This window comes from Poecilia mexicana, unplaced genomic scaffold, assembly GCF_051168715.1.
Source record: "Poecilia mexicana isolate PSO_F unplaced genomic scaffold, ASM5116871v1 scaffold_11, whole genome shotgun sequence".
NCBI lineage: Eukaryota > Metazoa > Chordata > Actinopteri > Cyprinodontiformes > Poeciliidae > Poecilia > Poecilia mexicana.
Window position 1 is genome coordinate 12780304 of NW_028263380.1, and position 24633 is coordinate 12804936.

At 38.8% G+C, this 24633-nt stretch overlaps 2 protein-coding genes across 3 annotated transcripts in view; both read left to right on the forward strand.

Moving 5' to 3' along the window:
• The first annotated feature begins 1569 nt into the window (after positions 1-1569).
• On the forward strand, positions 1570-7176 carry dnal1 (dynein, axonemal, light chain 1). Its single transcript, XM_014987704.2, has 8 exons — positions 1570-1958; positions 2371-2409; positions 2524-2633; positions 3277-3332; positions 3426-3481; positions 3635-3761; positions 3941-4081; positions 5956-7176. The coding sequence occupies exons 1-8, from the start codon at positions 1956-1958 to the stop codon at positions 5985-5987; spliced, it is 564 nt and encodes a 187-aa protein (XP_014843190.1). The 5' UTR covers positions 1570-1955; the 3' UTR covers positions 5988-7176.
• Positions 7177-11188: 4012 nt separating this feature from the next.
• Positions 11189-24633, forward strand: part of LOC106918162 (uncharacterized) — a 45199-nt gene continuing 31754 nt past the window's right edge. For both annotated transcript variants that reach the window (XM_014987707.2, XM_014987708.2), the window contains exon 1: positions 11189-11400. In XM_014987707.2, the coding sequence (XP_014843193.2) occupies positions 11377-11400 (24 nt within the window). In that variant the 5' untranslated portion in view covers positions 11189-11376. The remainder of the gene's footprint in view (positions 11401-24633) is intronic.

Consider the following 24633-nt stretch of genomic DNA (forward strand, 5'->3'; position numbering starts at 1 on the left):
CTGTCTTGGGGGTTGTCAACTTGAATGTTGAAATCACCGACAATTATCAAACAATCATAATCAATGCATATGAGAGATAGAAGCTCATTCAAATCTGTAAAGAAATGTTCCACCTATGTTGGAGTTTTGTATAAAATTGCTGTCAAAGTTCGTTTGTGGCCTTTTATCTCAATTCCAAGATACTCAAAAGAGGTGAAATGACTCAAAGAGATTTTACTACAGTTTATGATATTCTTAAATATTGAAGCCACGCCTCCTCCTTTTTTATGTTTTCTATTCTCACTTAAAAAAAATTGTAGTTGGGAGGTGCTGATTCAATTAGTATGATTGGTTCATCATTGACATTCAACCATGTTTCTGTCAGGTTTGCAGGTTTGGAGTTGAGGGTCGTTTGTCCTGCCCAAACGAGATAAACAACTATGCAAACACAATCACCTTAGGGCAATTTAGAGAGAACAATTAAGCTAACAGTCATGTTTTTTGACAGCAGGAGGAACTGTTCTGGGATTAATTTAATTTAATTTAATTTAATTTAATTTAATTTAATTTAATTTAATTTAATTTAATTTAATTTAACCCTCCTGTTAATTTGCTGGTCAAATTGACTGATTGAAGTTACTTTTTTTTTTTTTTTTTTAAATAGTTGGAAGTATTTTTTCTGGATGAAACTTTTTCTATTCGTCTTAATAGGCACACTCTACATATAAATTGAAAATGGTTCATTTTACACATTCGTGCAATCCCTTGCATCTACATATTACATAGATACTGTTTGGGTCAGTTTGACCTGGCAGTCAAGTTGAAGGTTAAAAAGGTACAAAAAAAAAAAAGTCCAAATCTATATGTTTCCTTGCAGCTATGAACCATATTTCACCACACACACACACACACACACACACACACACACACACACACACACACACACACACACACACACACACACACACCCACGCACACACACACACACACACACACACACACACACCACACCATACACACACAAGCTCACTTTCTCACTATTCTCTTTATTTCCCTATAGGGAACTGTGAGAAAGCAGGTGTTCAAACAACTTTTGACGGGAACCTTTTCTGTTCCTGTGGGCAAACTCCACCCACACTGAGTGGACACTCAGTATGTGTGTGTGTGTGTGTGTGTGTGGGGGGGGGGGAACATAAATACTCTCTGCATGACTCATGTGTCTTGATTTTAATCAGCGGATCAATTTGACCCAGAACATAATACATGTCTCAAGTTCAATTATAAAGATCAACCAATGAAAAAAATAAAATAAAATCAAAATGCAATGTAAAAAATTTACAAACGATCAATTTCAAGGATAATTATAGTTTTTTTGTGTGTTTTTCGGTGGACATAAAAATTGTAAATAACATTTTTTTATGTCCAAATGAGTAAATGAGTAAGTTTTAATCATTGATCCTTTATTTGTGAGAAATAAAAAAAAAACATCATTGCACTAATATTGATTGAAATGGTTAGTACTGGAGTTAATAATCAGATGCAAAAAAGTTTTGGACGATTTTTTTGGTTTCTGACACTCCACGGGTCAAATTGACACAGGAACATTATTGCCGTACCTCAGAAACAAACATAACAGGAGGGTTAAATTAATTTAATTTAATTTAATGTAATTTAATTTAATTTAATTTAATTTAATTTAATTTGATTTTAAAATATATTTTATTTATTAATTATTATTTCTTTATTTTATTTTATTTTTTGCTAAGTTGTTTATTTATACTTTCAAGTTATTTCTTTACTTATCTACTGTGTGTAGATTAAAAAACAACAAAAAACAAAACGAACAAAAAGAATAAACAAACAAATGCTCCAAAAAAAATTTAAGTGCGCACAGTGCGCAGGCGCAGCTTGTGGGTGCCATAGCAACCACAGCCTACTGGCAGCTGTTAGCCCGAGAGCAGACATCAGCGGTCAACATGGTAAGTCCGGGTAGTTTCAGCTTATTTTACTCGCTGTTTGGTTAGTTATTACTGTTAATAAGTGTTACCACAGAGACGATCATTCAACCTATCCCTGCTGAGACACGCCGGTTTGGCTATAAACTAAATTTAGGAATAGCTGATAGCTGGCTAACATCAGTTCAATAAAGTCTGGTTTATTGTGTATGTTTAGTTTACTGAACGACGTCAAATACAGTTTTCTCTTGTGTGTCGAGATGAATAACCAGCATTAATAATGGTTGTGATCCAGCATGTTTAAAATGTTGGGGTTTAGATGTAATGTTTATATTGTGACGTTGCTAGCTGGCCGTGGTTACCTTCTCCTATTCTGTTCTATCATCATTTAATAACAGCCTCGCCTACTGTATAATGTTTAATGTCATGTCTGCAGGCCAAGGCAACCACCATGAAAGAAGCTATAATCAAATGGGTAAGTGGGGGACAGAGCCTAGCAAAAGAAACAACAATTGTATGAAACAAGTGCTTGTTTTAGGTGGACATATGTTGATTGAATTACTGTTTTGTGTATATTTTGTGTATGCAGGAAGAGAAGAGCGGGGAGAAACCAAATGAGGCTAAAGAAGTTAAACTCTATGGTCTGATTCCCCCTATAGAGAAGATGGATAACTCTCTCAATGCATTAGCCTCCTGCGAGTAAGTCCTGCTTTTAGGGGTGTCTGGTAATCACAAGTAGGTATGAGAGAGAAAGAAGGCTCTTAAACTGATAGAAAGACTACAGCAGCCTGTTTAGAAATATTTTCAGCCATAAATACAATGACATCTTTTTTTATGGGAAACTACATAAGGCTAGTCTGTTTGGAAAGGTGTATGCTGTCTGTCTGAGCAGAAAGCCAGACTAATTAATAAGCACAAATTGTCTTGTTGCATCTGTGTTGCTTGCAAAATGAAAATACATTTTTGTTATCAATGCTTTAAATTTTTGTGGACATGCGTGATGCAGTCAAATTATATTGTTTTACTCAAGGTTATTGTAAAAGAGTGAAGCTCCCACCATGCTGCCTGTCCAGGACTGTATCGATCTGCTACATGTGCTCACTCACACTTCCAATAGAGTGATTTTTCTTAGTTGATTACTATTAATTTATTTTTCATACAGCAGCTTGATTTGAGCAACTATTTAACTCAGTTTTATCAATCCCCAAAATGATAGCAAGTGCGTTTATTGACTTGAGGGCACTATGACATGTGAAACAAAATACTCTTTAACCGTGAATCAGATATTATTGAGTTCGTCCTTCACATACCTTAATATTTTTTTGTCCCATGCTCTGCTTAGGAAGCTGTCTCTGGCCACAAACGCTATTGAGAAAATAACCAATCTCAATGCCCTCAGTGAGTATTACCTGCTAGATTAATTTAACTCAGAGGCGCTGCTCTGTTCAACAAATGGCAACTTGAACTAATTTATTGTTTCTGTCATTTTAGAGAACTTGAAGATACTTTCATTAAGCAGGAATAATATAAAAAGTCTTGTAGGGTTGGTAAGTTACATACAATCCTGAGTTAATGCTAGACAAGTTAAATTTTCTGGTGTCATATAGTGTGTGTGTTTTATTTTACTCCCAGCAGAATATTTTTGGTTTCACCAGCAACTGAGCTGGTTTTGTTCATTTTCTTAACGTGTGTACTTGCAGGAGACAGTTGGAGACACTTTGGTGGAGTTATGGATTTCCTATAATTTAATAGACAAACTGAAAGGCGTCAGCTCCTTGCACAAACTGAAAGTCCTCTACATGTCCAACAACCTTGTTAAAGATTGGGGTATGCTGCAGTCATCAAGACTGATTTTTTTTTTTTTTACATTACCAAAACTTTCTGTGTTGGTCTCTTTAGGTAATTGGTCATAATTCACGTTAGTGAAATCATTATTTGAGGGATTTCCTTTTAAACTCACCTTATGCATTCAGTGTTAACTGTGTTGCTGTCTCTTTGTTATGTAGCAGAGTTTGTGAGGCTTGCTGACCTGCCCTCCTTGGTGGACCTGGTATTTAATGGAAACCCGCTGCAGGAGAAGCATGCCATGGAGGGGAGCTGGATGGAAGAAGCCTCCAAAAGGCTTCCTAATTTAAAGAAACTAGACGGTGAGATTAACAAGCTTGTGTGTTTCGGAAACTCCCTAAAAATGACTCCTAGGGGTGCAATGTACTCGGCTTTAACCTAACCTAGTTGGTTGCGCAGCATATATGGTAATGTAGCGTCTGACTACGCACAAGAACTTTTCGGAAGACTTGGGAAAACAGTCAGGTCAAGGCTCAAACGACATTAAGCTTGAAAAATAAGTGTAATAAGCAGACAATCCGGCACCAGGACCCGAAAGAAGACACGGATGTGAAATATGGATATGTGTGTTTACTTTGGGGAATATGTGTCGGACATTGTTCAGAAATTGGGGGATTTCACTACATTTGGGCCAAGATTTCCTCCCAATTCAGCCATGCTGACTTAGGTTGCAGTATTGCAATAAAACTTTGCTGCTCAACTGTAGCATGAAGAGTCTTTTTAACGCAACATCACCACACCAGCATCAAGAGGAGACTGAGGGAAGACCCCACACTAACAGAGTTTCTTAATACTGCTGAAGAATATTTTTATTTATTTCTATGTTCAGATGAAATTTAAAGGGTCTCCAGCCCATTGAAATTAATGACAGTGGAATGTTATTAGCAGTTTAAGGCCAGAAAGCATGGATTAAGTGGGATTATTACTGGAACTGCACGTTAAAAAAAAAAAGCAAAGCTTGATTGTTTTTGTTGCCTGTCTTTGCTTCAGTCAGTGTTTTTTTTTTTTTTTCCAGCTTTATTGCTTCATCGTTGTGAACGATCACACACTTCACACCAAAGTGATTTCCCTTTTTTCAGTGTGCAGCCTTTGTACACAATCATTGTTTCAATTGTTCAGTACTCATTATAGAAGTTATCATTAGCTTCATCGTCGACTTACTACAATGATTATATAATAAAGAACAATATTTGAAGTATCAACCAGAACACAACCTTATATACACGAGCACTTTCCCCTCATTGATTTATGTATTTTACTCAAGCGATTTTAACACTTGGGAAGACAGAGGCTACATTTAACCTTATTTTGACAGTCGCCACTGTAGCGAAACACTCAGGCGGCATGATGCTGCCACCGCTGTGGCTCACATTTGGGATTATATTTGCAAGTACCATGAATAATTGTCAGTCGTCTTCAAAGTGCTGGTGTGGGATTCCTTTGAGGTGAAAGGCTCTGCAGACACGGCTTCGGTTGAACAGCGAAAGATTTTATTTTAAACTTCAGCCCATATCACGACATCTGACTCAAGAGGAACCTCGGCTGAATCATAGAACAGTTTCTGTAGATCTCAGCCTTTTACACAGATCATCAGAACATACCGACACATTACCTCATCTGGCGTTCCCCAACATCTCCGTCTTTTAGCATATTTTTCCCACATGCGTACTTTCCACCTTTAGACCTCGACCTCCTTATGATGCTGGAATCCGTACCTTCACGTATTTAGTCTGTCTGCACGTAAGAGATCTGCATCGGAAATCTATGCTGACAGAAACTGCTCATGCTTGCAAACTTTCCTCTTTTACTTCTGAATCTCACAATGGACATGATGACGCAACACTTTTGTTTTAATTTCATCAGGCCACGGTGAAGCTAAGATGTTCCCAAAAATGTGTTGTGTTTTTTTACAGAGTGCATTTACTGCCTCCAATATGGTCTTTTATGCTGCTTTTGAATAAATGAATTCTTCTTAATTAAGTGTATGTTGATAGAAGCAAGGAGAACAATGAAAGCTCAACCAGCATCTTTACAATGTCTATTTTTTGTGTGTGTGGAGTAAATGTTCACATTACACACCAAAACACACAAAAACAGTTATTTGTCTTTTTATAAACCGCATGTAAACACGTGGTTTCACCTGTATGTGATCAGCCACTTTCTCTTTTTATTCCAGGGATTCCCATCATCAAGGAGTTGGACGAATAAGATGAAACGAGCAAAAGGAAAAAAAAAAGACAGACAAAAACTATTGTCTTTCCCTTTTTTATGTTGTGCATATTTTATAATGGTGCTTTCAATAAAAAAAACATATTGAACAAAGTTGATGACTGCCGCTCAACAAGCACAAAATTCCAACCTTAAGACATTTCTCAAAACCTGCATGTGTATTTACATGGACAGCATTTCTTAATGTGTTTTATAGCATTGATTTTATTTTTTTTATTTTTTTTTTATCAGACTGTTAAAAAAAAAAAAAAGATGCTTTCTGACTAAAAATCAGCTTGGTGGACCAAAACTGTTTGTTTGGTTAAATACATTCTCTAAAGTGTCCTTAATTTTACGTAAGAACTTAGTACAGAGGAAAACACATGCTAAAGAGGAATTTCTAGATTCAGTTATGAAGCATTAAAAAAATGTTTTCTGTCATTATATCAAAAATGTAAAAATCTTACGTGTTCGTTCTGATTAAGGAGGTGCGAGAAGTTTGATTTCTCTTCTGGACGTTTATTCGATGTGTGATGAGAAGATTGCGTGGTGGTCATTTAAGATTGGATAATCTGCTTGAGCGATGCAGGCAGGAGAGACTGCGGGTCTAACTGTGTGCTTCCCAGGAGTGTTGGTGCTCCTAACAGGTGTGACGTAACACCGGCATTGTCCATCAACTGACCTTGACTCCCGGCTGCAGCTGCACAATGTGTCCACAATGACAAATCTCTGCAGCTCCCTGTTCACCTGTTGAGCAGTGCAGATAAGAATGCATGTGGGTGCCGGTTTTGAGTGAAAAAGTGTTCTGCCTCAACAAGTAGCACAGTTTATGCCGTTTTATGAAATAAGAAATTTGTAACAAAGATATAAAGCACATAGAAAATAGTTTGGCTTTTAAAAACAGTTAGCTTTTGTTATCAAAGGAAGAGATGGGAACCATGTGCGGGATTAAATTGGAGCCAAAAATAGCAGAGTCAATATTAACATGACCAAACTATACAGTTTGAATTGCTGTTTTAAAATATTTGTTCTGGTTGTTATTAGAATTTTTTCTGTTATTTAATTTAATTTGATTTTTTTACTGTGGTCCGCTTCATTGTTTCACTTACAAAGAATAAGTTTGATGTATGTTGCATGTTTTTTTTACTTCCACTAACTGTATAATATAATAAAATACTAATTTCTGGAATTGTTTCTTTCTTTTTTTTTTCTTTTTTAGACATTAATGTTCAGAAATGAGGCACAATTATAGAATAATCAGTAATTTTCCGGTTGTGCCTCCCATTACTACAGAAGAGGATTAGGGCCACAGGGAAAAAGAAAAAATAAATCTGACTTTAATCTCAGAATTCTGACTTTTTTCTCAGAATTCTGACTTTAATCTCAGAATTCTGATTAAAGTCAGAACTCTTTTATTTTATTTTTCCCGTGACCCCAATCCTCTTCCGTACATTACTTTAACTAATAAGTGAATATTTTGAATAAAAGTGGTGAAAGATCACAATGGGACCCGGAGGAAGATATATCAGATAAAACAGCATTAACGCCAACCCTCTAAGGTCTGTTAAAAAAAAAAAAAAAAGCCAGCAAACTAAATTATGGCTATTGAGAAAACTGGTAACCTGTTTGTTACTCATGCATGTTGTTGTTTCATAATATCAGTCAAGAGTCAAGTGATCTTTAGTGCAGGAGCTCCTCAAATTTAACTGCTTTTAGCTGTCAGAGTAAATATTGTAAATGTGACGGTTATGTGCTTCACAGTCATGTTAGAGTTGTTTGCCAGTAAAAGACAAGGCTTTGTTCTCTCTCAGGGTATAACGCCCGATTTTAAAGGATGCCCCACCCCACCATTGGGTCCAGGATTTAAAGCATTATCACAAAGAAATATGTTGTCTAGCCATAGTCAAAACTCTGTCTCTTCCTTGGATAAGCGTGACCTTGTAAAGTGCCTCACAATTTATTGTGAACTGATTTGATGCTAAAGCAAAAAGGGTACGTCTCCTAACAGTCTTTTTTTTTTGTTTTGGCATAACGCTTCTTGTTTAGGCTAAACTCTATGAACGAGACAAGGGATGAAAACATGTCAATCCATCATTTACAAAGTGCAGGCACAAAAAACAGTTTATTCAAGAAAACTGAAAGTTGTATGTATTATAGCAGAATAAAGTCAGTAAAATGGTATGATTTCTTGTTGTCAGATGTCTGAGAAAAACCCCCCCCAGAATATATGCAGTAAAGAGTGCTATGCAAAACGTCTTAAAGGTTATTTAGAGATTAAGAATTGGTCATGTGGCTTCGACATGAAAATGTCTTACTATCACAAAGATTTGTGTCTCTTTGCAGTCTGACATTCGTTTTCCGTTCGCGGATACTTCCTGTTCGAGTTGAGGCTGAACTTATGAACACTACAGTGATTACAGTAAATCTCACATTGAAAGTAATCATATTTTTCTTATGAAACCGTTAGAGTATAAAATGTAATTAGAAACAGTCTGTGTTCTCCGTATGAATGAGGTAACACGGTCTGTTGGGAATGTTGCCATGAATATCGCTTGTTTATACCATCTTGTTGTCAGTTTCCTTTTGTATATATGGCCAAATCTTTTTGGTTAAGTCATTTTAATTCTGGAATAGTCACATGTCCAATATTTTACTGCTAACTTTGTCTAAAAACTTAGATAATCTAGTCACAATGTTGTATTTAATCACAAGGAAATGAAACAGCAGCAACGGCTACACACCTGATCATACTTGACTACTTAACGTGTATTATATTATATTATATTATATTATATTATATTATATTATATTATATTATATTATATTATATTATATATTCAGGAGAATGACAGTGATGCTGTTGAAGAAAGGTGAAGAGACTGAGGACGCTCAGGTGAGGTCTTCACTTAGTTTATTGAAATAGGTATTAACCTGTTTTAATTTTTAAATAAACTAAACTATTTTATTTTGAAAAGAGCAGGTCAGGGGAGACTTAGGAGAGCCAAGTTGAGCTTCAGGGTGTGAAGATATAAGGAGAACAGGTGAGGACTGATGTCAGGTTGATTTCTTTTTTAATGTTTCGATCCTTTTTTCATTATTTCCACACTATTAATAAGGGTAATGTTTATGAAACATGAAAAAGGGCCAGAGGAGAGGTTTAAAAATAAATGAGTGAAAACTTTTGCTATAAGAAGCTGGTTACACAGTAAATAGAGTTGAGACGTACAGTAATGTATACATCTGAAAATCAGTTGTTAAAATTCTGTATGATAAAAACATTTTATCTTTAGCTAGTTCACATTCTGATACTGTTCATCACTGTAGTGTCTGTGGTAAATACATGAATCCAGGGACATCAGGATGCAGAGAGTCAGAGTGAAGGAGAGACAGTAACACATAACTAGATGCATTTAAATGTTTGTGGCTGAAAATGACAGGAGAAAAAAAACAACATTTAGGCTTTTTTACCTCATTGTTTTTCAACCCTTTGAAAGCCGTAGGAGAGAGACTATATATACCACCTTCTGTCAAATTTTAATCTGAGTTTGATGGATTAATTGATATTAATTGATATGAACCCCCATCCCCCGAAACATGTGTCACATATATCATATGACACATGTTAAAATCTGTAATAAAAGCCTTTACTAAACTTTAAACTTTAGGATGAATGAAAGATATATACTATACAATACTTAAACAAAGTGTTGTAATTAATTGCCTTTAACTCCTTGTTCCATAAGAGACACCGGCTGACAGAGAAACCAGAGTCTTACTACATGTAAGACTCTGGTCTTACATGCAGTAAGACCAGAGTGTGAGGACAGTGCGTGTGTATCTGTCCTCAAGCATAAGAAACCCGCAGGATACATCTGACAATTTATTCTGTCAGTTGTTTGGTGTTGGACTACAGATAAGTGCTGGATCATACTCTTTAACAGGAGAGGGGCTGACCTCTGACCCTGGATACAATAGACAATCCTTCTGAAAGAAAAATCAGCAGATTCCCTGCCACACGGTCCTCTTTAAAAGGATGTATCATATCTCTGACCCAACAGCTGGTGAAACCTACCCCGTACTCTTTTCCAGAATATGATATATCCTTTAGCTAGGTAAGACGGGCTGACCTCTGACCCTGCAGCTGGTGATGGCTGCCCCAGGATACATTAGGCAATACTTCTGAAGGAAACCTCATACTCTTTAACAGGACATGAGAAAACTTAGAGCATCTGCATACTCTTTAACAGGACATAATATAACCTATAGCAAGGAAGAGGGGCTGACCTCTGAGCCAACAGCCGGTGTGACCCCTACCTCAGGATACGTCGTCGCTTAAATTTTAAGCTCTTACAAAAAAAATTTTCTGTGACACTTGCTAGTGTGATACATTTTATTAAATGTTCCTCATTTGTAAATTTATTTCTTAAGAATATGTGACAGGTAGTAAACAGGCCTACATGAGGCTACTCAAATTTAACTTTTAGCTTTCTGCAGTTAAAGTGAAAGACAAACTCTAACATTGATCCCTTCCCAGAATTTGTCCTCTCATCGTTGTGAATGCTACTTTGCTTCAGTCTTTTTCCTGTTGTTGAATCAACACTGATCTTCTCAGTGCTTCATTATTTATTTAGATTTGATGTTTTGATGTGAGCACTTGGATTTCTATCGATTTATTGAATGATACTCTATGTAGATATTTATCAAACTGAATGGTCATTCAGGTTTTATGTGGTTTTTTCTTTTCTTTCAATGTTTGTTGCACAAATTTAAATATATGCTGGCTATCAACCAACAATTCAGTCAGTGAAACTTTGCTTTTTTTTTCTCAAGTAGCCCCTCTCACAGAGACTTACTTATATCTTCTGACACCTGACCCAACCTATAATAATATTGGCTGTTTCCTATTGGTACACTTTACCTAAAAACATAAATAAAATAAAATGACATACTCACTACACAACCAAGAGTTGGTCACAACGTTGTAAATTGTTTTGTTACCTTTAAAATTATCTACAGCTTTTGATGTGTTGATGACACCATTATATATGACATTTCTGTCAGGTTTACGATATGTCCTCCCACTCGTTCCACTCGCTCCTACCCCCGTCTACTCGAAGCAATTGAATTTTATGGCACTAGTGAGGTTCCGTAGAGGTACGCGGGTGGTGGGAGGAGTCACAAGTCAGAGCACTTAAATTCGGCTCTGGCCGTTAAACAAACTCCAGAGCGGGCACAGTTATGCAACATCTGGATGGGTACTGCGAGTTGACCGCACGGAGATTCTTTTCTGCCGGAGAGGTTGACGCTAGTGGTGATTTCCTGCAAACTTATTCTGGAAAGAGAGCCATGAATATATAGGTTTGTCCACAACGCGAGTGCTTGTTCGACCATGGAGTGCAGCCTTTATTGCCAGGTGGGTGACTTCGTTCAAGACCTTAAACTTTCAACCTTTCGTTGGCGAGTCATACGGTCAGTCTGAGCCACTTAGCTGCGGTGAAAATGTATTATCGGGCGTTGCCAAGCCAAGAGCGCGCTTTTCGGAACGAGTCATTGTTTCACCGAATCAAAATACAGTGACATTAGATAAAAGTCACAGTATTTGGGCTTGCCTAATTCGTTTCCCCCCCCAGAACATAACGGGGGAGAAAACGAGTAAATGGAGGCCTAACGTATAAATATAACGTGCAGTTTTCACACTATTCCCAACATGACTATAAATATCGTCATGTTGGGAATATATGAAAGTTTTTATATTTTCGAAATGAGCTTTGAAATCATCAATTTTGGTAGTTAGATCTGTAGCCCGCCTACGATGGGGTGGTTGTTTCTATTTTTACTGAGGCAAAACAGTGAAAGTCACTTCCATGCCCCGTTTGTTTTCACTTCCTTTAAAAACAATAAAACGCACACAAAAACCTCCTGAAATATCAAATATCTACTTCTGTCTGGATCAATATGATCGTCATATTTTAGAAATGAGCTTTGAAATCATCAATATTAGTAGTTACGTCTGTAGGCCGCCTACAATGTAAAGCGTGAAGCGTTTAACCCACAAGTTTAAAAAAAAAAAGAAAAAGCACAACAAGCATCTCTGTTAGAGGCGCAGTTCAGTATATGTGGTTCAGGAAGTGACCTCAGCGATGTGCAACTGCTGTTCTTCCTGTTATTTGGTTTGGTTATCGGTATAAAACACGCATGAACCCAAGATTAAGTTTTTTGTTATTGTTGTTTTTTCGCTTTAGCTGTTAACGGAAAATGTTATTATTACCGCTCCTTTCACAACCCATATTGCCTTTCTGCAAGACTGAACGGAACCATCAAAGTCTGAGTTGCATTTTAAACACGAAATTGTAGATGAGACTATGGTGGCTGTGATTTTAAAAACGACAACAAAAAAAAAAAACAATAAAGGCATTTAAAAAAAAACCGGAGAGATAAATTGTGTGTGTAAAGCAGGGTTCACCAACTCCAGTCCTCAAGGGCTACCATCCTGTTACTTTCAGATGTGTCTCTGCTCAAACACACCTGGATCAAATAAACTGCTCGTTTCCACCCTATTGCAGAGAGGAATGAATGCTGGTGAGGGAATTCAGACATTTTGGAGGAGAGGTGAATCTAAAAGTTGCAGGATGGTAGCCCTTGAGGACTGGAGTTGGTGACCCCTGGTGTAAAGCATTTCAAACAGGAAGGAGCTGAGTGATTGGAGGAGGGGTGCATTTCTGGCACCGAGTAACCCTATTCCTCTGACATCTTTAGCCCAAGCAGGGGGTAAGAGGAGAGGAGGATGTTTGGTGGAAGTAGAGCTTTTATATTCACACCTAGTGTGTTAACAGCGGCTTTTAAACCCCTATACTATGCATGTTTTTTATGTACTATGCATGTTTTGCATGGTGCATAAAGTTAGCAGTTTTGCCAACTTCAAGATGACTACTGTCCTGAAAATACAACCTTTTACAGAGGATTAGATTTACTCTTGGGGATTGGAATTGGACATTACAGTCACATTTTTAGCTAACAGTTTTGGCAGAGTTGGGGAAACTTCCAATATATTTTCTGGTATGTTTCCCACTGCAAAAATCTACCATGTTTGGGGTTTTGCAGAAATTGGAAGGGAAGTGGGTCTTGGCTATGACTTTTAATAAATGTGAAATTTTGCCTATTCCTTGTTTAACATGGCTAATAGATTAGCTTGGATGCTTTACCCCTGTTTTGCTTTTAAAACTTAATCATGATCAATAACAAATTCACAAAAAAACTTTCCTCTGAAATGTTCTACAACAGAAGGACAGCACAAATATTCACCACTTCTAAAGTGTTGACCTAACTTGGGGGTTGGCAACCCAAAATGTTGAAAGAGCCATATTGGACCAAGAAACAAATCTGTCCAGAGGTGCAAAAAAATGAAAAGGCTCATCATGAAGGCAAAACGGACTTTAAGTGTTTATATTAGCCTTTTATCAAAATGACTGTGTACTAGGGCTGTTGTAAACGAATATTTTAGTAATCGAGTAATCTATCGATTATTCTTACGATTAATCGAGTAATCGGATAAAAAAAAATTATAAAATGAAATATTGGTAAATCTGGCATAATACCGGTGTTACTATCGGATATCAATATCAGTCCAATTTTTCATATTTAAGCATCCCTAACAGTTGCTTTTTTGTAGTTTAGAAAACTAACCTGTAACAATAATAGCTCACTTTCTAAGTTAACCAGAAGAAAAGTTATAGAAAAATCTGAAATTATATTGAATTTAATAACAAAGAGGCAGGCTCACAAATATGCTTATAAAAAATGTCTACAATCCAGCTTTTAGTTTATGTATTCATCTTCAGTGAGTTTAATAGATTAATTAAACTCACCTTGCCACCTAACCTGTCACGCTTTGGGTTTGAAAATACGGGAAATGTCGCCTGAGTGGGAGGAGAGGGCGAATGAACGAACGTAAGATGGGGTGGAGGGGAGGAAATAGACCAGCGGACTGACGAACCGTTAGACCGGGGGACGAACACGGGGGGAAGCAATACGGGATATTTACACACCCTCACTGGTCACACTCAGAAACTCATCTACCAGCCATGTACGATGCGCTCCGCCACCCGTTTCTTCAGACCGGGATATGAAATTTATTGTGCGGTTCGTCGGTAAAGCTACATTTACACGGTAAGCATCAGCTACTCAGCCGCCCGCCCTGTTCAGGCTATCCGCTCACCTCAGCGCTCTTCCCGCCGTTCGCTTTCAACCAGCAGCCCCGGAGGAGAAATGCTGCCGTACTCCAGGCATTCCCCCAGTCATGTTAAGGATGCTTATTGGTTCCTCAAAAACGATAAAAAGTCGGGCATTATCAATCCCCACGGGTCAATCTTGAAGATTGGACTTTATGCCGCTGAGACTTAGCTTTTGTCAACAACTCAGAGGCGGAAGTGAGAGCTCCGCGCAACGCAAATGAAGTCCCGGCCGGAACACGGTGCGCTAACTAATAAAACATAAATTAACGAAGCTTCGAGGCAGGTAAATTTTCCTCGAGGAATTTTAGTAATCGAGGTACTCGAATCATTCGAGGAATCGTTTCAGCCCTACTGTGTACATAATTAGCATTTACAATTAAATATCTATTTTCCCTGCACTCAGTACTGGAAGGAATGATGCATCATGTGGACTACTCTTTTGTACGATGTATATTTTTATTATGAAGATTAACAGGGAAAGGAATCTTTTTTTTTTTTTTTTCCCCTTTTGGAACTTAGAAAATCTGCTCCCAAATGCAGTTTGCATAACCATCGCTCTTTGTAAATAATCACCGTAAAATGTGTGTGATCGAAAAAACGACAAAAACGTGCCCCTTATCTGGGCAACAAACAGACTGCAATAAAACGCAACCTATAGTTATAAAAATAAAGCAGTAACCTTTTGGAAAGGTAAAGTATATAAAATTAAATTAATACGCTTTAAGTTTGATTTCTATGCAAATGCCAAGCAAGTCAGTGCAACGGTAAGACATGGCACTGATCCTCTGCTCTTTTGACACGCAACCATCCTCGGATATTATTGGCAACAAAACCAATAATATCGCAAAGTGTCATTCTAACTATATACTGACAAAAATCACTAATCAATTTATAAAAACAACTACTTTATTACTAAATATATGTGTCTATGACAGGATTGTGTTCTTGTGTGTTTAATGTGACTTCTGTTTACGGACATCACTGGACAGCTTCTCAACTTTGGACACGTAACTTTAATCTTGACGCGGCAGCTAATGTAGCAAGCCTTCCCTGGAAATGTCTGTCCATATTACCGTATTTTTCGGACTATTAGCTGTTACTTTCCCCATGCTTTGAACCATGTGGCTTATAGCCTGGTGCGGCTATGTACGCACCGGGCTGGGAGGACCGAGTCTGTGAACTCTGTCTTCCCAGACAGCAAGTGGATGAACAGACCATGGAGAGGATGGGTGGAATCAGAGAGGATTTTGTTTGCTCTGGCTAAGCAGGGTCTGCGTGCAATGCTCTGGATAGGTGGCAGTGAAGTGATGCGAGTTGTCCAGCTGAGGTTGTCTGTAATGTGAACCCCCAGGAACTTAGTGCTGCTGACGATCTCCACTGCTTTGTCGTTGATGAGGAGTGGTGTGTGGTTGGGTCGAGACCTCCTGAAGTCTGATCTCTTTTGTTTTGTCGATGTTCAGGAGCAGGTTGTTTGTTATGCACCAATCAACAAGATGTACCTCTTTTCTGTAGTTCACTTCATTGTCATCCTGAATGAGGCCCACAATTGTTGTCGTTTGCATATTTCATGATGTGGTTGGTGTTAAACCTGGGATGACAGTCGTGGGTCATCAGGGTAAACAGTAGGGGACTCAGGACACAGCCCTGGGGGGAACCAGTGTTTAAAGAAATTATATTGGAGGTATTATAACCCATATGGACAGACTAAGTACTGTCTGTGAGGAAGTCCAGCAGCCAGTTGCACAGTGGCGTATTGAAGCCCAGGGGGACCAGTTTGCATACCAAGTCCAGGGGGATAATCGTATTGAAGGCTGAGCTGAAGTCCAAAAAAGCATCTGTACGTGGGTGTTTCTTCTCTCCAGGTGTACTAGGCTCAGATGAAGAGCAGTGGAGATGGCATCCTCAGTCAAGCGCTTAGATTTGTATGCAAACTGGAAAGGGTCAAATGATGGAGGCAGTATAGAGATTTTATAACCCTTAACCCTTTTACACCGGAGTTTCAAGCGTCTGCCTAAATAAACCTTCCTTATTTTAATTGTAAGTAGTTCTTTAAATGTCCTGTGAGATGATATACTTACCCATGTATCGATAACAACTGGAACTTTCAATATTCAGCAAGTTATTTTCGCAATATGCCGTCTATTAAATGTGTGCCCCCCGGATTAATTGCACTCTCTGCAGCTGTGAAGTTACCGTATTAACCCGATACTTGCTGGAAAGTGCAACGTCTCCCCTTTCAGAAACCGTTGGAATTTTTCAGATAGCGCTACGTGTGGCGGAATTACGGTACTGCAAATTTAGATGTGTCGCCACCGACCGAGACGTTTCGGCCTAGAAGGGTTAACCACTCTCTTGAAGCACTTCATGATAGATGTTAATGCAACGGGTCGAAACTTAGTAAGACATGTGATGGTTGATTTCTTGGGCACTGGAATAATAATAGCTGACTTAAAACATGAGGGAACAATGGCCTGATACAGTGATGTATTGAAGATGTCCATGAGCACATGGACTAGCTGGGCTGCACACTATACAGAGCAAACGTTCAGGTAATCCTTCCGCATTGGCAATGAATGCAAATGATTCGGCCCAAGAATTGTGGATCTCTTCTCAGCTATTTTCCTCTTTTCCCCTTTGCTAGCCATGACTCACCACACACCCGTCAGTTTGTTTACAACAGCCCCCTGCCTCGCAAACCCTGCTGAAAGAAATGTATCGTAGGCTATGACGCAAATCTTTGTTGACAGAAATGTTGAAATTTACTATTTATTCTACACATTTTTATAGCTTTGGAAAACGTTAATGATTGTGTCAGGTTTGTCCTCCTACAGAAACTATATTAAAACAAAAAATATACATCTCCAACCCCCACTTTCTTTCCATTTTCAAACATTTTTGAAAAGGTCCCGAGAGCCTTTAGGGCATCGCTAATGAGCCGCATGCGGCTCTAGAGCTGCGGGTTGCCGACCCCTGACCTAACTCAACAAAGATCCAGTCAATTGGTGCTCGTCATCTCACATTGAGTGGACTGTAGACTATCTGAATACTGTGATTGTCTGGAATGTCCCTTCATCTGTTGAATATTCATGGATACCATTTCAGCATGAAGACAAAAGAACACTCCAAGCAAATCAGAGAAAAGGTTATTGAAAAGTACAAGTCAGAGGATGGATATAAGGCACTGAACATCCCTGGGAGTTCAGTTTAATTAATCAAGAAATGGAGGGAATATGTAGCCTAAAGTCCTCACAACCTGAGTAACCGTGCAAGAAGGAGACCAGTGAAAGAGGACATCTTATGCTGAAGGAGTTTCAAGCTTCAATAGCTGAGATGGGAGAGACTCTGCAGGCAGCTGCTCACTGAGATTTTTACCGGTCAAAACTTTGAGAGGGTGAGAAGAAATCCACTGTTGAAGAAAACTCATGTCAAGACTTGAATAGAGTTTTGCCAAAAAGCATATGGGAGACTCCATGGTCTAGAAAGTTCTTTGGTCTTTTTGGCCATCTGACAAGATGCTGGAAACAATAGGGAGAGAAAGTGAGTCTCCAGAGCCATTACACAACAATGGGCTGAAGAAGCGTATGATCCAAAAAGGAGGAAGAAATTGCTTAGTCTCCTCTGCAAGAGATCTATGGCCTAAGAGAATATTCATTTTTAGTCAAGACAACAACCTGAAGCTTCCAGCTAAAGCTACACAAAGAAAAAGAATACTGGAAAAACAACAACTTGGATGTTGTGGAGTGGCCAAGTCAAAGCCCAGACATCAGTCTGATGGAGAATTTGTGGTGTGTTGGTCAGAAATGCCACCAAAGTCAAATTCTGTTTATCATGATTGGTTTGCAAAGGCAAAAAAAGGTCAAATCAGCTGTTGAGTAAATTTATGTTAACCTAAACACGTCACTATCATTTATTAAACATTGTTTTTGATATTTTGGATTATGTGACTTTAGAACTGAGTTTGTAGTTTGATCAATTGGATTGATCTTGGCACAAAAAAAAACTAAACTTTTTTGTTACACTGTAATATTCACAACAGTTTTCAGTTCTTTAAACTCCAAATGCATAATGATGGCCACTTACAGTAGAAGTAATTGCTCATCTTTGTGCTACAGACTTTACACTCTCTACCCTTTTTTTAAACATTTTGTTTATTTAAAGACCAATTTTGTCTGTGTTCATACTTCAAGATGCATTCACACATCTTGAAGTGACCCCATTCCAATTTTTTTTTTTTTTTTGTCAAATTGGATTTTTTTACTATAGCCGTTTACACTTCCAAATAAATGTGACCTGCATGTGTTCCGCGTGAACGGGCAAACGATCTGAAAGTGTCCCGCATGCGCAGTAGAGGGTGCAATATTGTCAGCGTTCTCAGTGTTCTGCCAACTGCTATAAAAAGAAGTGCTTAGTGTTTGCGGACGTAAACATGGATGTTAAAAGTGGAGCGTAGCTTATATATTTGAAGTTGTTGTCCAACCAGAGAAAGCATATCAACAACTTAATCCTCACTATAGTCCGTCACAGTTGTTTGTTTTTTCTTCCCGCTTGCGAGTATCAGATTTGTCAAGTGTCTGTGATGTTCAAGTCGGATGAATGCGACCTGGATGTTGGGTCGCATTTGAATCTAATGCGTATCGGATACCCAAATGGTCTGTGTCGCTTTTGAAAAGAATCTGACCCGAGTTGTTCAAACTGTCATTAAAAGATCAAATACAGGTCGCATTACGTCAAAATCGGAATTGGGTCACTTCAGGCTGCAGTGTGAACACAGATTATGTTTAGCTCTTTGAGAGTGGGAAAAGAAACTACTGAACTTTCTTTACAAAAAGTGAATGGAGCCCTGCATATTACTTTCTTGTGGCACTTTAGGTCATCTGTTGTCTATATAAGCGGGCATAATTTTGGTTAAAATAAAACTGGTTGTCAGGTTGACTTAACTTGGGGAATGTTTGACTTTCTGTTTGTGTCTGTGCATTGTTTTTGTAACATTTTCCTTGCTACTTGTTTTGTTTGTCACAATTGATGTGCAGTTTTGAGGTTTTTATGTTGTGCTTAAAGATCTACTCTGTTGCAGAAACTGACAACCATTTCCTTGGTCTTGTTTACATTAAGCAGAAGTTGGTTCTCTCCGCACCACATCACAAAATATACAAGAATTTTGACGTGGATATGACCCAGATTGCACCAATGGGAATACACCATGACAGCCGCTGGTTTTGGTGTCTCTGTCAGCGCGGATGATATGGAACCTGGGGAGGACTACCGCTGAATCAGGCGTCTTAATTTTACGTTTCAGAGAAGCATGTGATGCTACATTCCTTGTATTCTTTCTGTGTCCTGGAGAGTGCTTCCAACTCTTCCATTTTGTTGGCCTGTGTGCTTCACACTAGCCCGGCAGCCTCATCGTCTTTTTATGTGCAGCTCCGGTGGTATATCAGGTTTAACTCCATGCAGGAGGCTTTCATGCTTTAGTTCCGTCTGCTGATGCAATTTTAGCGGGGGAGTCTGGCAAGGCTGCTTGACGTAAACGTAAATAGTCCCATTAAAAAGTTCATAAGAAGAAATTATCTAGACCGGCTGTCATGTTCATTTCTAAAATTAATTTTAAAATTACTACAAAAATTCAATAATGGTAAAAAAAAAAACAATCAAACGCTCACAGTTTGGGACAGGCTGCCGTTGTCAAGGCGTCATAGCAGCGTCAAAATGAATGGATGAACTTCAACCCCTGACAAAAACTCAGCAAGAGTATAAGGAACGCAGTATTGTGTGTTTTACGGAGACATGGCTGTAGGACTGTCCCAACACCAACATCTCTCTGCCAGGCTTAATGACTATACGAGCAGAGATTTAAAGAGCAGCAGGACAAAGCAGGGAGGTGGATTAGCAGTGTTTGTGAATGACAGGTAGTGTCATCCAGGACATGTTACTGTGAAGTGATGTCTCTGTGGTCCAGACATTGAACTCTTGCTTCACTCCTGGTTAGGAAGATGGCTGTTAGGAAATGGTCACAGGAAGCAGAAGGGCCCCTTCAGGCTTGTTTTGAAGCATCCCACTGGACTACCACATAGAGATGACATCATTGCCATGAGTGAGTGTGACTGGCTATATACTTCTGTGTGGACAGCACCATCCCCTGATAACAAACCCCAGATCACCGGTGACCTAAAGGAACTTTTAAGCAAGAAAACAAGAGCCTTTAGGGAATGAGACGGGGAGTTATTGAGGACTATACAGAAATGGCTCGAAGTCAAGATAAGAGGCGGCAAAGGGAAGTACACAAAGAAGCTGGAGAATAAACTGCAGAGGAACAATATCAGAGATGTGTGGTCAGGGATGAAGATTAAAGGCTTCAAACAAAAGAAGGTTCAGATGGATGGAAGCCTGGACAAAGCAAATGAGCTGGACACATTTTTTAACAAGTTCAGCTCAAGAACAAGCTCATCTTCCTCTCCTTTCCCCATCCATACAGATATCTCACCTTCCTCTGACCCACTGCTTTCATCAGATGTCATATCTTCCACCTCAGTCATGGACTCTTTTGTTTCCACAAGTTTGTCTTCATCCAAATCGGGAGATGCTGCTGCTCCCTTTGCCTCCCCTTCCCACTTTTCTGTATCTAGAAGTCGTATGAAGAGGCAGTTGGAGAGACTAAACCGGAACAAGGCTGCAGGTCCGGATGGCGTCAGCCCCATAGTCTTGAAGGCCTGTGCACAGCAGCTCTAGGGGATTCTGCAACATCTCTTCAACCTTAGCCTGACTCAAGAAGGTTCCACTGTTGTGGAAGACATTCTGCCTGGCTCCGGTACCAAAGAAAACTCACCCATCAGTTATCAACGACTATAGGCCTGTTGCCCTGACATCCCACATCATGAAGATCTTGGAGAGACTCCTGTTGGCCCACCTCAATAAGTAGACAAGCTCATATCATATCATTGCCTATCACCATGGAGTTGAAGATGCCATCATACACCTGCTTCAACAAACTCACTGTCATCTGGACTGTGAAGACCATGATTTTTGATTTCTCTAGTGCATATAATACAATTCAGCCTGATCCACATTTGGAGAAACTCCAGAAGACACAGGTGGAGGCCTCAACAGTCGGCTGGATCTATGACTACTTGACAAATAGGTCACAGTTTGTGACTGAAGAACTGTGTGTCTAACGATGTGATCAGCAACACAAGGGGTACCACAAGAAACTGCACTCTCACCATTGCTTTTCACCCTGTACACTTCAGACTTCTAGCACAATCCGACTTATGTCATCTTAAGAAATATTCAGATGACTCTGCAGTTGTTGGATGTATGGACGAGAAGCCGAGTACAGAAAGTTGGTGGACTGCTTTGTCATGTGAGGGACAGCTCATAAGGTGGGGATAAGGACTGGCAATAGAGATAAGATCAGACTTTGGGTGTGCCCCTTTTTTTTTTTTCTTTTTTTTTTTTTTTTGGCTGTGGCTGTTTAACCATGTAATGTATGTTCAGGGCTCTTCTCCTGACTGCATTCAGTGAGACTGGTCTTTGAATGCTTTTGCCTTCGAATGAAGAAACTTAAAGTCAAAGATTGATCTTTCTCTTATTATTGAAACAGATTCTCATTCTTAAATTAAATTTCTATAACACCATCATGGGAGAAGTAGAGGTGGTTGAGGAAGATGAATACCTTGGTGTTCGCCTTGACAATAGACTGGACTAGAGACACAGCAGTGAAGCCATCGCCATCTATAAGAAGGGGCAGAATAGACTGTACTTCTTAAGGAAGCCAATATCCATCAATGTTTCCACCAAAATGCTGCAGATCTACTATACGTTTGTTCTTGAAAGCATCATCTCTTTTGCCATCATCTGCTGGGGCAGCAGCATCAGAGCCAGGGACTTAAAAAGGCTCAACAGCCTGATAAAGAAGGCCGTTTCTGTTCTGGGGACGACTGTGGAACCTCTGGAGAGGATTATGCAAACAAGGATTCTTCATAGGATCAAGAAAATTATGGACAACCCTGACCATCTTCTTCACAAGATTATTTTGGGAAGGCAGAACATCTTCAGTCAGAGGCCTCTTGAGATTCAGTGCAGTACAGACGACTGCAGAAGATATTTCCTTCCAACAGCCATCAACATCTTCAATAACTCTTTGAAGAATCTAAATTAATGTCTTTGACTCTTATGTTTTATGTTGACATAATGGTTAGTGGGTTTTAGAGTTGACACAGAATCAGCATTTGTATTTGAAAAGCAAATGTATGTTGGAGTTCTGTCTGTAAATCAAGTCATTCATGCTCTTATTTGCAAATAAGGGCTCTATAAAACAACGTTTATGGATCATAGATTTTCTGGGTTTGCGACATGGAACAAATATACTAAGCCAGTCAGTGATAAAGATGAACTGCCCTCTGATCAGCCACAGCATTAATCCACTTGCCTTACTTTCTGTACGATTTATGCCTCCAAAAGCAAGTCTAGTATGTTGAGCTAAGAACGCAAGAGAATCTCTCTGGTTGCAGATTCTGCCATATGATGTGCTCTTTGGAAGATCTGTTTGTTCAAATTCCAATTGAGCCCTTTTGCCACTTTTTATTCCTCTCAGCAGCATTGAAGTTGCATGGACAGTGACAATTTTTTTGGGTACATCCTACTGACAGGAGATGTTGGACAAGATCAAATAGTCCCTCCTATTTATTTACTCTGCATTTGCCTGGAAGAAGCAAGGGAACTTTGAAGGGAAGGCTAATAGTTTTTCTTTCAGTGTCTGCAGCCTACAGAGCTCTAATTTTGCCTCGAGTTCACAAGAACACCAAAGGGTTGAGGTTTTAAAGAATTTTGTTCTAGTTTGCAGATCATTTAATCTCACAGGGATTTAATATCGTGGCTGGTTGCTGTTAGAATACCATTTCCTAATCTAACATTTGTCAAGTATGGTGGAGTTGGCCTCTCTCCAATGGGTGATGTAAAGATGGAGTAATAAAAAATGACCTGCTGTGATACAAAATACGAAATTAAGAAATGTCACTGATTGGGGAAAAAAATGTTGTGAAGCAGCATTACTTATTTATAATTTTAATAATCAAAGTAGTAATTATGTTTAAAGTATCTATAATCCAAAGATTACTGGATTTTAATGTAGGTTGTTGACTTGTAGTGTCGTGTTGAAAATGGATCGCAGGTGAGCGTTTCGGAAATAGAGGGGCTGAAAGGAGACCGGTGTTGACCAACTGAAGCATGAGACGGACGCACGGACCTGTACAAGGGAGGAAAAGAGAAGAACTGGGCACATCAACTCGACACATTACACTGGGCTATCACCATTTGGACTAAGCACCACTGAAGAACTAAACAGTAATGGCAAACCTGAAAGGGAATTCGGTCACAACTGAACATTTGGATTTGCTTTAACTCGAAACCTGTTGTTGTAAATGACAGTTGTGTAGTTATACAGAAATCACAATATTATGTTGAAAAAACATGGATGTGAAAGTTGATTTTGTGTTGATCTTGTCAAAACAAATGTGTTCATTGATGGAAATCCTTGAATCTTGTCCATATGAACTGTGGTCTTTGTGGAAAAACTACACAAAAATGACTGTAGTAAAAGAATATGTGCATTGCAAATGTTATGATGGAAAAGGTATCTTTTATTAATAGATTTATCTTGATCAGTTGTCTAATTGGTAACGTTAGTCATGATCAGTGTCACCTGTCTTTCTGTGGATCAGAAAAAGAAGTTTCAAAACTGATCTTTAAAGTGTAACAGGCCTTCTATTGTGCATTTGCTCATCTGTGATTCTTGTCATTTGAGGTCATAATTTCTAAGGGGCACTCTAGGAAATTACTTGTACACTTGATTAGTAAATTCAGAAAAATATAATAAATCTGCCTTGGCTCAGACTGAGGAAAATGGTAATCTTTCAATCCTTTTTCATATAGACCCATTTAATGAATTTATCAGTTCAAGGGACGCTCCTGGCAGAGCGTCCCTTGAATAGTGACTGTATATATTTTTTTATTGTATGCTATATTCTGTTTTCTCTTGATTTTCTTTAGTTCTTGTGATGTTTGAACAAACCCGTGGCGTCTGCAGAGATGTATCTGTCCTTGACCCCTGTTAATTCTGGGTGGAGCGACGACCGTACTGATCGTCTCTGCAGATCTGACACTTCATTGTAGTCTATGATGGGTAATGATTATCCATCATAGGCACAATGATGGATGTGCTTAGGATAGATGGAATAATGGCTGTGTAGATGACAACAGGTTTTCCCTTTAGTTGCCACAAGAAGTACAGTCCGAACCTTCCTCCGAACAGTGCAACTGTGAAGAACAGCTCATGTCAAGCGAAAAGGGCATTTCCTAAGAACAGGAAGTTCTTGGTAGGCAAAGGAAAAGTGTTCCCTGGAAATCCATAGTCATCACTA

Bases quoted from the DNA above. Each gene is read 5' to 3' on its own strand.
- dnal1 (XM_014987704.2), top strand. The intron at 2,410-2,523 runs GTAAGTGGGGGA...TTGTGTATGCAG, and splicing joins AAGAAGCTATAATCAAATGG to GAAGAGAAGAGCGGGGAGAA. The intron at 3,482-3,634 runs GTAAGTTACATA...GTGTACTTGCAG, and splicing joins TAAAAAGTCTTGTAGGGTTG to GAGACAGTTGGAGACACTTT.